General features: G+C 35.7%; 2 protein-coding genes across 4 annotated transcripts in view; one reads left to right on the forward strand and one right to left on the reverse strand.

Annotated features, from left to right (window-relative positions):
• Window positions 1–13,283, reverse strand: part of gemin5 (gem (nuclear organelle) associated protein 5) — a 41,851-nt gene extending 28,568 nt beyond the window's left edge. For 2 of the 3 annotated variants that reach the window (XM_039676993.2, XM_039676991.2), the window contains exon 1: window positions 60–319. In XM_039676993.2, coding sequence (XP_039532927.2) covers window positions 60–201 — 142 coding nt within the window. In that variant the 5' untranslated portion in view covers window positions 202–319. Of the gene's footprint in view, window positions 1–59; window positions 320–13,254 lie in introns of those variants that run through there. The other variant, XM_089123895.1, reaches the window with a different exon arrangement.
• mrpl22 (mitochondrial ribosomal protein L22) lies at window positions 732–3,420 on the forward strand. The gene is made up of 7 exons (XM_039676995.2): window positions 732–829; window positions 927–969; window positions 1,125–1,260; window positions 1,367–1,432; window positions 2,300–2,377; window positions 2,517–2,586; window positions 3,140–3,420. Exons 1-7 carry the CDS (start codon window positions 802–804, stop codon window positions 3,346–3,348), a joined length of 630 nt encoding a protein of 209 aa, XP_039532929.2. The 5' UTR covers window positions 732–801; the 3' UTR covers window positions 3,349–3,420.
• Window positions 13,284–14,157: the final 874 nt, after the last annotated feature.

The raw sequence follows: 14,157 nt of genomic DNA on the forward strand, positions 1-14,157 counted from the left end.
GACTGATCAGATCAGATCGAAACGACAAACACCGAATCAATGAAAACACCGGCTCTTACCTGTGACTGCTGGAGATGCTGCGGTCACATTTAGCAGATAAACTGTATTCTTTGCTCCAAAACCCAGCACTCCCTTTCCATTGACGTCACTGCAGCGTGAACAGTACCAGTTTGGAGAGGCTGGCAGATGTCTTTGGTGCATTATAAAGAGCAAGTGATCGCTGCATCAAGATCAGAAAACAAATCTACGGATGGTGAATTCACTTCTCACATGTAGTGCTACTCATGCTGCCGAAAACACACCAGCTGCCGGATAACGACAGCGTGTGTTGTAAAAAAAAATATATACGGAACGCGAGAAGGGACTACAGAGACAGTTAAATCTCTTTTTTAAGACCAACGTTCAATAAACATGTACATAAGTGGGCCTTGTTTGTCATGTGAATATTTTAGAAAGAAACAATCATTCCATTATTAATAAAAAGTACTTTAAACTCATTTGCAAGTGACACTTGCCGTAAAGCGCAGCGTCGTAATCTATTCAACCTATCATTTCCGAGAATCGGTTCTTTCGGATAGTTCATTTCAAAGAACCGGTTCGAAACACCATTTTAGTGATTCGGTTATAACCAAACAGTAAGTAGTTAAATGTGGTAAATTAATATTACTCAGTACTTTTTTGCGTAAGTACAAAGAAACTACGCAACCTTGATAGCTTAAAAAATACAAAAATGAACTTACTGTCTTCAACAGACTCATCTAAAGATCCGAATCAAAACGATTCCCTCACGAATCGGACAATATGGCGGCCTCCGCTGTGACATGGGCTGGTAAGTAAAATCAAATATACTTACGTTGTATTTTTATTCTTATTGGCATTTCATTTGCTTTTGGTTTAACTGTGAATTATATGAATATTATCGACAGGTTTGGCCTCGATTGGTCGTGCTTGTGGACATATTCGCTCTAGGTAAGAAAAGCCCATGCAGTTGCTGTGCAAAGGAAAGGACACAGATTGTGTCAATCGCTATTTCTATCTCGATAAAAATAGATCGCTAGGTGTTGAGACACAGCCTATGTATTATTCTTTAATGTTTTTCGTTCTTGTCTTGCTCTTTTCATCAGGTTGCTTGGATCGTCCTCTACATTATCACAAGTGTCATGTCTTCACACAAGCCTAGAGTTAAACAGCAAACACTGGGAAAGGAGAAATCTGACTGTATATCCACCACAACAGAAAGATGAACCACGCAGACCAGCTGTTAGTAATACATTTAATTCGCTTTTACAATATGCGAATGAATGAATGAAGTTCATTAAATTATGCTGAGTTTGACTTGTGTTTTGTGTGTGTGTGTGTGGAATAGGAGATCCATCACTGCAGACGTCAAATCAAATACAGCAAAGACAAGATGTGGTACTTGGCTAAATTGGTGAGTGAGTGATATATGTTGATTAGGGGTGTGACGGTTCAAATAACTCATGGTTCGGTTTTTATCCAGGTTTTAGGGTCACGGTTTAAGGACCGGTATGTGCTAAGTTCACGGAAAATACAAGAAAATAAGAAAAACAAATCAAGCTACAAGCAACAGCACAAATAAATAAAATATTGTTTGGGCTGTCAAACGATTAATAGCGATTAATCGCATCCAAAATAAAAGTTTGTGTTTACATAATAGTGGTGCACTGTGTATAATTTTATATATATATATATATATATACACACACATGCATGTATATTTAAGAAAAAAAATATATCTAAAATATTATATATAAATAAATATATAATATATATAAGCATGTGTGTGTATTTAAATATATAAAAAAATTATACACAGTGCACCCACACATATTATGTAAACACAAACTTCTACTTTGGATGCGATTTATCGTTTGACAGCCCTAAAATACAATGAAGCAAAGATAGAAATAAAATAAGCATTGCTTTTCAGGTTTTTCAAGTAGCTTTCTGGTGCAGAAATTGAGTTATCAAATGTAAAATAACAGCATATAATCTTCACTGTATAAATTAAATAAAGATGAATCAATAATTAATAAAGATACAAACGCGAAGTTGTTTGATTAACAGGCTGCTGTCACTTTAAGGCATAATCCACTGATACTGTACACACGCTTTGTCTTTTTTTTCCGACTGTTTACGTTAACCGTGGGTGGAGAACGGTACGATTAAATTTTTTTAAACTCAGAACCGTTATACTCCTAATGTTGATATTTATATAATACGGCGTATGGAGTAATGAGGATGGTCTGAATATTTTAGTGATGGATGTGTTTTCCAGATCAGAGGTATGACCATCGACCAGGCACTCACTCAGCTCGAGTTCAACGACAAGAAGGGAGCTAAAATTATCAAAGAGGTAAAAATACACTGATATGACCTATTGAACTGCTCAAATAATATTGATTAAAATATGTTTTTGCTGTGAAATCATTAAATGTCACATATTTCGAAATATGTTTAAGAAGCTATAACGTTTTTTAATCTTCGTGTTAAAGGTTCTTTTGGAAGCTCAGGAAATGGCGATCAGGAATCATAATGTGGAATACAAATCAAATCTATATGTTGGTAAGTCCCAAACATGTAAAAAATGAACATCAAAGTTATTAGCACTTTATTTTTGTCTTTTTTGTGCAATGTTTTGTATACTTTTAAATGTACACAAGTACAAGTGTATCTTAAATATTCTGTAAACATGACTTTCATAAGCATTTGTCATAAATCGGCGATGCAATCCATAGATCGTCTTGACACTCTAACAGCAAAAAATGGTTTCAAGCTAATCAGTTTGTGCTTCAAAGTTTTAAAATCAGTTTAAAGTTTTAAGAATAAATATGTCTCAACCAAAAAAAAAAAAAAAAAACAATTGGTGAAAATCATTTTGTTAAAGTATTTTGAGAAAAAATAAGGGTGGTTTAAAAATAAATCCATATTTTGCTTGATAAGGCATTATTATTTTTGTTTAATTTCAATATTTTATGTTTTATCTGTTATGTATGCTTCTGGTTTTTTAAATATATATATATATGTTGAGTCATTAATTTGTAATAGCTTTTATATTTGAAGGTAAACCAGTCTTTCTAACAGTTGAATTATATTTTCTTCGGCCTGACTTCTACAGCGGAGTCGTACTCTGGCAAAGGGAAATACCTGAAGCGGATTCGTTATCATGGACGTGGCATGTTCGGCATCATGGATAAAGTGCACTGCCACTACTTTGTAAAGCTTGTTGAGGGAGTGCCGCCCACCGTCGTGCAGAAGACCGGATTCGACCAGGCCAAGGAGTATGTGGAGCAACTGAGGAACCGAACAATTATTCACTCACTGTAGTGTCAAATTAACATGATGATTTTTTTGGTTCATGTAAATAATAATTGAAAAATAAAGAAATCATGCCATGCACAGCTTTTGTTTAAGCTTGTGTTTATATATATATATATGAAGAGTTCAGATGCAAAAGCCTCTTATAAGTGCCATTTGAAATTTTCTTCTAGAATGATAATTTTTATCAAGCTTGTATATTTAAGTTCAGTAATTTCACTTAAATGGCAATGATAATTACCTATTAATTGTTATTTAAGTGAAATTACTGAACTTAAATATATAAGTTTGATAAAAATCATCATTAAAGAAGAAAATTTCAAATGGCATTTAGAGGCTTTTGCATCTGAACTCTTCATATACACAGTATGCACAAGTTGGGGTCGAATTTAATGATTCGATTGTGATTCACAAGCTTGTAATTCAATTCAATATCAATTAATTTGCAAATAAATCAGATACAGAACATGGCATAATTTTTGAAGGAAAAAAATGACACAAAATGGCTTTAAATAGATTTTTTCTTTCAAAAAAAAAATGAATGCTCAATTAGACGGTACAAGACCTTCCTTAATCTTCATCCACCTGAATTTGGGGAACATGCACGAAAAAATTACAGTTCAAGGTGTTTTTGTGGTTGAAAAAAAAAAAAACATGGTCAATTTGACTCATAGAAATGAATGGAAAATGGGGCAATGTTTTGTTTTTTTCTTTAATAAAACAAAACCTGCCGCAGTCCAGAGCACATACACACACTAATGAAGGCATGAGATTATATAACATCCCCAGAAACACACACACACACACACCTGCACTAGGAGATTCCCATTCAAATTAATGGTTTCAATTTTGTCAAATAAAAATCCATTTGAACACTTATACATTGCAAACCTTCATATGGACTAATTCTATCTTTATTTTATTTATTATTAGCCAAGTGTTGGCAGATGTTTTCTGGAACATTGTCAAATCATGATTATCATAAGTGCTGCGACCAAAATACTACGACATTTTGTAATTCAGATTTTTCAATTGAACTCAGATTGTAAAGAAACTTTTGTACTAAATCAGCTTTTTCACGAGTGGTCCCAGATGCTTGGATTCTGCAGTATGTCAGGTAGGCCTATAAATTATATGAATATATAAAACTATTTCATGTGCACAGGGAGGAATGCAATGAATTTTTTATTTATAGAAGAAAGTGGATTTAATTCGCCCAAAAATATTCAAAGCCAAATTACCTGAAACCCTTCCAGCTCTGGTTGTTCTCTCTGAATCCTCTATCCTATTATGCAGTGTCATTAGTCCCCCTCATTAAATTAGGAGGGTGAAATTGAAGCAGCTCCTTAATGGCTTCTAATTTGAGGGAATGGTGTTGCTTTGTGCAGTTCCCTCATCTATCAGCCGAGACCTTGTAAACCTTCGATCAGATCGGAAGAGAGTCCCACCCTTCCAAAACCAGCGAGGCCTTAACGTTTGATTAACTAACAAAATATGAACTGTTTGAAAAGTATCCCGCGTGAAAATGAAACGTGCCTTGGCTTTAAAATACGGATAAACGTATTTAAAAATATACTGTTTAAATACAATTTCCATTTATTTATTTATTTCAACAGGGACAATGTGCAAAAAAAAACATTAATTAAAGATGCTTTGCGCCAGATTTAGCTTAAGCTAGTTTCCATCTGCAGTCCCCGAGCAGGTTAAAAACAATACAAAATATACATTTGATTTGATTTGATTTATTGGTTTATTTAAAAGGGGACAGTGCAATTTCACAAAACGCATGAACAAACATGGTTAAAAAAGGCAGAATTAGCCAAAAGGCTATTTTTCATCTGTATATAATATAAATAAATATATATAATATAAAATGTTATAATTACATTTTCACTCACTCAAATACAACTATCAATTAATTCATTCATCCATTTTCTACTATCAATAAAACCTCACTAAAAAGTCATATTTACATACATAATTATCTATGCTGGCACAACTGGTTGTTTCAGTCATCAGTTGCTGCCTGCCTTCTAAAACCAACTATTTAGCGATTCTAATATAAATCCATAACAAAACGACAGTCTGCAACGCACACTTGGCGTCGTTGGATTTCAAGAAAAGCTAACTTTTATGCACAAGATACGTTTGATACTTTTTCTCTATGTATAAATGTTCACTCCTTGCAAGTCTAACTTACATTTTACAATGCAGGGACTGTAACTAGAGATATGCTAGTTATAAATACAGTAATCATTACTTTATTTAGGCAGAAAAAGTTTATTGTGGTTTCCAAGCTCATTAATGTTAACGTTAGCGGTCTTCCACTGATGATAGTGGCGTTAGTGGTTAGCTAGTCCATAATTTAGCAATGGATAACGTCATACTGCAAATTGTAAAACATACATTTTCAATATAACAGGCCGAGGAGAGATGATTGAAGCGTGTTTCGTCCGTTTTTTATTTTATTTTTTAAATATTCATTTATCGGCCATTACAACTGCCGATACCGATATTTTGGAAAATGCCTAATATCGGCCGGCCGATATATCGGTTTGGCTCTACTATTTGGGACTCGGCTATTATTTGAAGTTTTACGGTAGTTGGTGCTGCAGGTAATTATGCCATAAAAATAACAATATAGTTGCAACGATATGCATCTGTTCGTTCATGTTGTCAAAGTTACCCGCCGAATTGACAACACGCAGACGTCCATTTACTAAACCAATCAATGTCAAGATGCAGCCCACATAGATGATGACGCAAAATTGCAGTGTGAAACCAAACCCAAACTTTCTGAAAGTATAAAATGTATATCAAAACGTGAACTTTGGTTCGGACCTTGGTGCGGATTTCAGGTGTGCAAACGCCCTTACACTGGTCTGGTATCAGGCTTGATATTAATCCGTTAAAACTCCAGCCATCACTATGAGGAACCCAAACCTGGATCAGTGTAAGAGCAGGTTTTCGGCGCTCAGTGTTGTCGCTAATGTCCCCATAGTTCCCCATAGTGTGGCTCTTATTAGATCGCTCTGCTCCTGAGGCCTGTAGTGTGGTGGTCTCAAATAAAATGCTATCTCCTAGCCCCAATTTCAGCGGACAAGAGCCCTCAATTTCAGGTTAGAGCCCTGGTTTACACCTTCACTTCTACCGCTCAACACGTAGCACTAGAAATACTGGTTATCTTCACATAGCTGTCAAAATGTTGTATCCTAAATTTAACCCAAGTATGCAACTTTGATGTGTGTTGACTAGTAAGTTAGCATCACTAATAGGTCTATATATTGCTGTGGTGTCTCCCTGTAGTACTCTATTCCCCTTTGTAGAAAATCAATGGGGTTTTTACTTCTGGAAGCTGACTGCTGCACTATGTTATGTGGCTTTTCACAAGGAGAGGTGTGCTATTACTTTCTAAGTGTTCCCGAAACACAATTTTTATGGCGGATGATAAACATTAATAAATCCATTAATCTTACGCTACAGGATAGACACAAGTCATACTGTAAAACATCCGTGTAAGTAACCAACTAGCAAATGCATTTTGTGCGCTAACCACCACTCAGAGTAGCATAGCATCTTAGCACATAGCCTATATGCATAAACACAAATGAAAGAGGGGAAAATGTTACAAATAATAATAATCAGGTTCAGATTGACCTCTGTAAACAGCTCTCTTGGAAAACTAAATATCATGGGCTGCAGTGTTTCTTGTTGTTGAAAATAAAATATTTCGTCATTGGTTTTAGACTTGCCTAACCCATCTCAAAACATGAAATTTAAATGTCAAGATGGGGCAAGAGCCTGATGGATTTTTAAATCTTTATCTGCATGAGAAATGATGATAAATAAGACATGTACCAAGATGAGCAAATGGCACTGTGCTGAGACATTTTGTTAGACCCAAAACCAATATTTAAGCAATTTAGTTGCTATGTGTATAGCATCACATATAGCATACGGTTCAATGTGAAATGTTTAGTTGCTATGTGCATTTCACCTTAGCGCATTACAGCATACGGTTCAAAGTGAAATGTGCATCTGAGGAATTTCAGTGGCTTGCTTTCAGGTCATCTATAACTAACAAATCAAAAAATATATTAGTCTTGCAGCAAAAATATTGATGACTTACCTTACATGTACAGAAATGTTGTCCAATGAAAACCTCTCTATCATGTCCCCTGTTGCTGCAGGCCAACTGTCAAATAATGGATTATCGTTTTGGTGTGAACTAAAGCCTACTGGGTATTAAAGAAATAATATTCCTCCTTAACTTCTTTGGGAAAAAAATGTAATTCTTTGAAATGTAGAGATTTTAGGTTGACACAGGAGAAAGGCTAAGGAAAACACTTTGAGCTGTCCAGTGTTTTCAGGGAGTGCCTAGAGAAGTTCATTTATCAGCCTGTGGGGGTAACAAATGATTTCGGCTTACTAATAAAATCTGTGGCAGAAACCACTTGTCCCAAACCACAAGGCACTATGGGATATTTTGCCCTTGAGGCCCAAAGTAAAAGCCACACCACGGTTTCACTTTTTTCCACTAAGTGTTCCTGCTTAGACCGTCCACCAAACTTATATATATATATATATATAGTATTATATTATTATTATTATTGAAAGCAACATTGGGTACAAACACAGCAAACTATGCACGTGACGTCACCGTCGGCTGGAGTGCCTGCAGTTCCTCACAGTGAGTGGCAAAAACACAAAACATATAAAGTGGGAAAGAGCTTTGCGATTGACTGTACTACTAGATTTGACAAAAAAAATCTGAGGTATATTTTTACAGACTGCTATAGGAGCAAATGGATCGCTGCAATTCACAGAAACCACTGGACTCCAGTCAGCGAAAGGTGGATTTGCAGTTATCATTTTGTGTCAATACGCTGAATTTAGGTGTAAAACCATACCCATATATTTTGTATTGCTATATTAACAACTCATCAGTTAAATATTTATCATTGCATATTCTGCATTATTGGATGAACACTGACCAAAAATACTATAAAGTTTTAAGGCTGGATGATATGATGATAGCTATAGGCTATACATAACACTGATAGAAGTGATCACCCGGATTTAGACCAACTTATATTGTATTTCTATAAAGCGTTCACAGGCAAATGTGCTTTATGTTTAACTTAGGTCTATATTGTTTTTATTTCCCCGGTGTCGAAATCAGGCGAACATAAATGTCAGGCAACACGATTCCTGGCTGCGTGTCAATATCCATGGATCACTGGATCTTTCCATGGATCACTGGATCTTTAAGAAGTTGTAAGGAACACAATTGAGTCCAACATTTAGTTTAAATTGATAAAATTGTTCGTTTTAGTCGCATTTTCGCAGTTTCCCCTATTAAATCCAGTCACACAGCAGATCGTTTGCCACGTACTCAGTCAGGCTAAGGGGGGTTTCTCGGTTGTTCCGGTGGGAAAGTGACGTCAGTCAGTGCCATATAAACCATAAACGTTAAAGAAATAGTTAAATCAAAAATAATTTACTCTTCTCATGTTGTTCCAAACATGTACCATATTATACGATCTTAAGATATTTTGAATAATTTTGGTAACCAATCGGTTTGCCCATAGTAGATGGGGAAAAAAAATCTCGAGATATAAAATGGATAAATCTATTTATATCTTCTTTTTGACAGGAGAAAGCATAGGGAGAAAGTCATAAGATTGGAACAACATGGGGGTGAGTAAATGATGATAGAAATAATCTCGTCATGGTAACTGTTAGTTTTTACATTCCAAGTTATGAAAATGAATAATAATTTGCATCAAACGCAAAGATAAAATTGCAATCAGTGTAGTCACTATAATTTACAAGCTTAAAAATGTGTATGAGAGGAAACGCTATTTATTCAGTTAATAACCAGTATGAGCAAGGTGCTATTACTGCATTTCAGGGTTCCTGAATCTCATTTTTTTAAATTTGAAACCTCCGTTTTCTCTCTCAAACTCTAATTAGAGGAATAAAACATGTAGATCAACACTCTGACTGTGAGGCGCTTCCTCCTGCAGTCTCTAGGTGTCGCTGTTGGAATTCGATACAATTCTCACAATAACAAACTGTTAGCATATGAAAACCTTTCAATTCCGTTCTATTTTTTAATTAAATATACTAAAAACACTAATAACATAGCCCATATGTTTTAATAAATGTCACTGCAATGAAAACAGGTGAATAGAAGACTGCTATTTAGTTGGTAAAATATGCTACCAGTTTCAGATTTTTAGGTTTTAAATAAGGTTGATTTTGTTTCATTAACCAATATATTTATCTTTTTTTTTTTACTCAGAGCCCCTTTTCATTACTTTTTTCTACTGCTGAGGACATTACAGTTTAGCATTAGCCTACTTCAATGTGGAATGGTTGAAATGTTCCAATTTCTTCCATTTTTAACAAAAGGCTCATTTGATAATGTAATGTTTTGTTACCTCATCTTACCGTCCTGTATGTTGGAGCATTGAACTTGCGGCGAAACAAAGTATGATTCATTCATTTCAGCTAAACTTTCAGTGTAAGTGCTGCAAACGTTATTTTTATATTAACATTCCGCCTCTATCCAGGTAATGAAATATTGATTTGAGAATGTATTGTAAGCTATGGAAGTTTTTAAAGCGGTTAGTGCTTTAGCCAGGAGCCATTCTGATCCTCTATTGCGTTCTTCTGTGAGTGATAATGTTCCCCGGGCTGGAGGTATTTTAGGGCTATTGCACAATAATTAGCAAAACCTCAAGCTATTTGCAGAACACAAGAAGGCTATTCAAAAGATCCATTATTGATAATGTAAAAGTTTGATCTTTTAGCTGAAGTGACACTTTAAAAGTTTTAGACGATGTTAGAGTTCGAATGCAAATTTAAAGCTGTTTACATAGAAGATATAGTTTTACATTAGCATGTTGCTAAGCTAACAATGCATAATTGCAATAAGCATAAATATACAGTTGTCAACATTCGAGCTTCCACTTTAAATGTTGACTACTGCACATTATTGACACTTTATATATATATATATATATATATATATATATATATATATATATATATATATATATATATATATATATATATATAAAACTGTTTTATTGTTTCTTGTAGATTACAAAATACTGTATGTTAGGGATGTTTAATATGCAAAATCATATATACACTATCGTCATGTACCGCACTACACATATTAACAGACAGTTTTGGCCACAGATACTTCACTATTTAATTGAACTTCTTCTGCAGTTTGAATCTTCAAAGTTACAGGCTTAGTTTTACAACAACAATGGCAAAAACTAAAGATGATGGCCATGATTGTGCTGTCTCGAGAGCCTCAAGATTCTCATATACCATCATCACTTAAGCTAACGGATTCACTGCAGACTGTTCATGAATAATTGGACAAAAGCTTTTACTTAATTAATTTCAGTGCTGACATTTCTCACTGTCCCGAGGGGGTTTCTCTCTACAGGTGTTCCTTCACAATGACTAAAATCATAATCGCTTGAACATTTCTCACAACTTCGAGAGGTGGCGATGGGATCGTAAGTGATGCTAATTGTTCTCAGCCCCAATAGGATCCATTAATTTATTGCTTTCTTCTTCCTCCTCCTCTTCTTCTTCTTTTTTTTTTAACTCACTTGGAAACAATTGGTATGCTATGGTATTGGTATGAATATTAATCAATTTTTTTTAGTTATCAGGTTCTGAGAAGATTCTAATGGAATTTTATTTAACTTGTATTTAGGTATTTCTGCCATTTCTTATTAAATGCCATGGCCCATGTCAGCGACTGACATGTCAGATTATTTGTAAGAGCAATTTTACTTGCCAATAAAATCCTATTCTCATTCAGATTCTCATTTTCTTGTCTTTAAATTACATTACATACATTATATCTCGGTTCCAAAACCAAGTGAGCTGCCTTGCTCTCTACAGCCACCTTCTAATCTTATTAGTATTCTAGGGTGTTCATTACTGAATAGACACCTATGAATAGGCCCTAATTTGTCTGCCACACAAGTGACACTTGCATGGGGGACTCAACTCACAATTGATTTCAATTAATTTTTTTGAAGAGTTTGAAGTTAACATTTTGCTAAGCTGGAAGCAAATAAATACGAAGCTGTCAAGATTTCATCAAAAAGATCTTCATTTGTGTTTCAAAAATTAACAAAAGTCTTACAGGTTTGGAACAATATCAAGGTGAGTAATTGATGACAGAATTTTCCTTTTTGCGTCAACCATCCCTTTAAAGGTGCAGTGTGGGATTTTAGCGACATCTAGCGGTTCGGTTGCGAGTTTGCACCAGGTTTGCACTAAGGGCTCAGCCCACTGCTCACCCTCCCTTTCGAAGAAGCTACGGTTGCTAAAACGGACAAACATCTCATCTCGTCCGCTGAGCAGAGAATTAGCCAGAGTAACGCCCGTTTCACACATACTCCGTTTGCAGTGCGTATCCGGTACAGGAGCCGCACGCGCTAAAGTGCTTTCACATATGCTGCGTTTGCATTGCGTGAGCTGTACCACAAACACTCGCTATTTTTATTTCAAAATCAGAAGTTATGCAGCAATAGCGTGACCAGTGACCAACAGTCCTGTTATCCCTGTTTTCACGTCCTTCCTGGCCGTTTTTTATAAAGTGATGTCCTGGTTTTCAAAAAAAAAAAAAAAAAAAACGCTGGAAAATATCAGCTTTATAGCAAAATATAGGAGATGAACAGACAAGGAGGATGAGGAGGAAAAACAGGATAAAGAGGAAGGAAACTAGTTCGTTTTTGTACGTTTGTGAGAGGTATTTTTGTTCAATTTGAAGGTATTTCTTTTAGTTAATTAATATTGATATATTTATTTTTCTAATACAAAAGAGACATTATTTTTTAATCATTATTTCATTCATTATTTTTTAAACCAACCTGTCATAATAAAACATGTTGAGTATCCTCTGAGAAGCCTATCTGATTTTGTGTCTTAATACAACAATTTTCTATCCACAGAGGGGGCATAGCCTATTTTAATTGTATTGAAATTAATAAGGCATCTTTGAGTAAACTTCGAGTATCATTTGTTTTCTGGGCCATGTGTCCTGGTTTTTGGTAATCAAAATACAGTATGTTCACCATATGCAGTAACTTTTTTAAAAATAAAAGTTTTGCCATGGCTTTGCGATTCTCTTTTACAAATGTAGCAAGATAAGCTTGAATGGACGCATGCTAGCTCGTTTAAACACGATTTAAACAACGAATGCATACAATTCCATGCATTACTTCTATATTAAGATGTCTTAAAGTAAAAATATGAAACAATTAAATACCTTTATGGAGAGATTACTACATTTTATTGAATTAAATGCATTTATGGTGAAACTACTACATTTCGAGGTCAATCTGAGTTCATTTTGACCACGAACCGAGCGCTGTCACTTTATTTCTGCGTTTGCAGCACAGCAGAAATAGACTCGGTACGGAAACGATCTCTGCACTGCTGTATACGCACCGCAACTGGAACGGATCGACGGACTGCATCCGCGTGCAGTGTGAAAGCTCTAACCTGTTAACATGGGTACGGAAAAAAATACGGACCGCATACGCACTGCAAACGGAGTATGTGTGAAACGGGCGTAAGCCAAGAGTGTGTAACATTGTCACTGTTTCTGTACCACAGTCCATTATACACCACATCATGGATACAGTTTACAAAGCCATAGTCAGGTGAGGATCAAGGGTTTTAATATATAATTTAATATAATAATAGTAATCAGCTGATTGTCTCACAAACAAACGTAACCAGTAGCACTTTTTCTCCCCACATATAGCAGCAAACCCATAACACAGCGAGGGAGAACTAAGTTACATGAACCAATCCAAACTACATATTTTACACCACTCACAAGGGAAAAGAAAAGTCACTACTCACGGAGTGTAAGGCTAGGTTCCAGCTTTCCGCTGTTTCTCTTTCAAGGTAGTGATGAAACGCGTTCGGTAGCGCTGTTTGTTCGCGTTCGGCTACGGTAGAAATATGACGTCACAAAATGGCGACCTTCATAGAAGGGGATTCCCGAATTGGCACCATACGCCTTATTCACGGCAGTGACATCTTTGATTTTTAATGAGAATGAAAGCGAGGCTGTGAGGGATAGACTTGCATCTCTTCAATGGGCTGTATTGTTATTTAATGTGTTTTCGGATTGTTCTGCTCATGAAACACTGGAAAAATATCTTTCCAAGAAATGTCAGTTGACAAGAAACTCCCGACAATGTAAGCTGTGGAAAATTGTAAGTAATCTAGCCGCTTTATTCAGCTTTTTACAGCGGATGCCATTGGAAACACAGTAAGTTTATTATCCCTCACAGCCTCGCTTTCATACCTGTCATGGTGCTGCTCTGAATAAGGTCTATAGATATCTATAAAGGCCTTTATATAGATATCTATGATTGGCTCTGGCTGGTTACTTCCGGGTTCTGGACTGGCTGCAGTAACGCGTCTCTGTCCATGCGGGGGCGCTCGCGGTCGAGTGCAGAATGAATGGGAGTCAATGGGGTTTCACCCCCATAAATCCACTTTTCTCAGGATGTCATTTTTTGTCAAGTAATTTTAAAGTTGCATTCAAAAGGGAGGGCTAAGATAATACACTGCATTTTTAAGTTCACTTATCTGTTCTAAAAATCCGTTCAAAACTGTGATGACGTCACACAATAGCAGAATGCTAGCGTGTTCAGGCCAACAACGGCCTAACCTGTAAGAAATCAAAAGGACATAAGTACTCGTTCATTCGACTTTTGGCCTATAATCTATATTGAACTTGCGGAATCAACAATA

This window comes from Pimephales promelas, chromosome 19 (genome assembly GCF_988280905.1).
Source record: "Pimephales promelas chromosome 19, fPimPro1.hap1.1, whole genome shotgun sequence".
NCBI classification, from domain to species: Eukaryota; Metazoa; Chordata; class Actinopteri; order Cypriniformes; family Leuciscidae; genus Pimephales; species Pimephales promelas.

What these genes read in the sequence shown, in the direction of transcription:
- mrpl22 (XM_039676995.2), top strand. Translation starts at nt 802, where the DNA reads ATGGCGGCCTCCGCTGTGACATGGGCTG. An exon ending in CTCCGCTGTGACATGGGCTG is followed by an intron (nt 830 to 926) that starts GTAAGTAAAATC and finishes TATTATCGACAG; the next exon opens with GTTTGGCCTCGATTGGTCGT. An exon ending in CAAATCAAATCTATATGTTG is followed by an intron (nt 2,587 to 3,139) that starts GTAAGTCCCAAA and finishes TGACTTCTACAG; the next exon opens with CGGAGTCGTACTCTGGCAAA.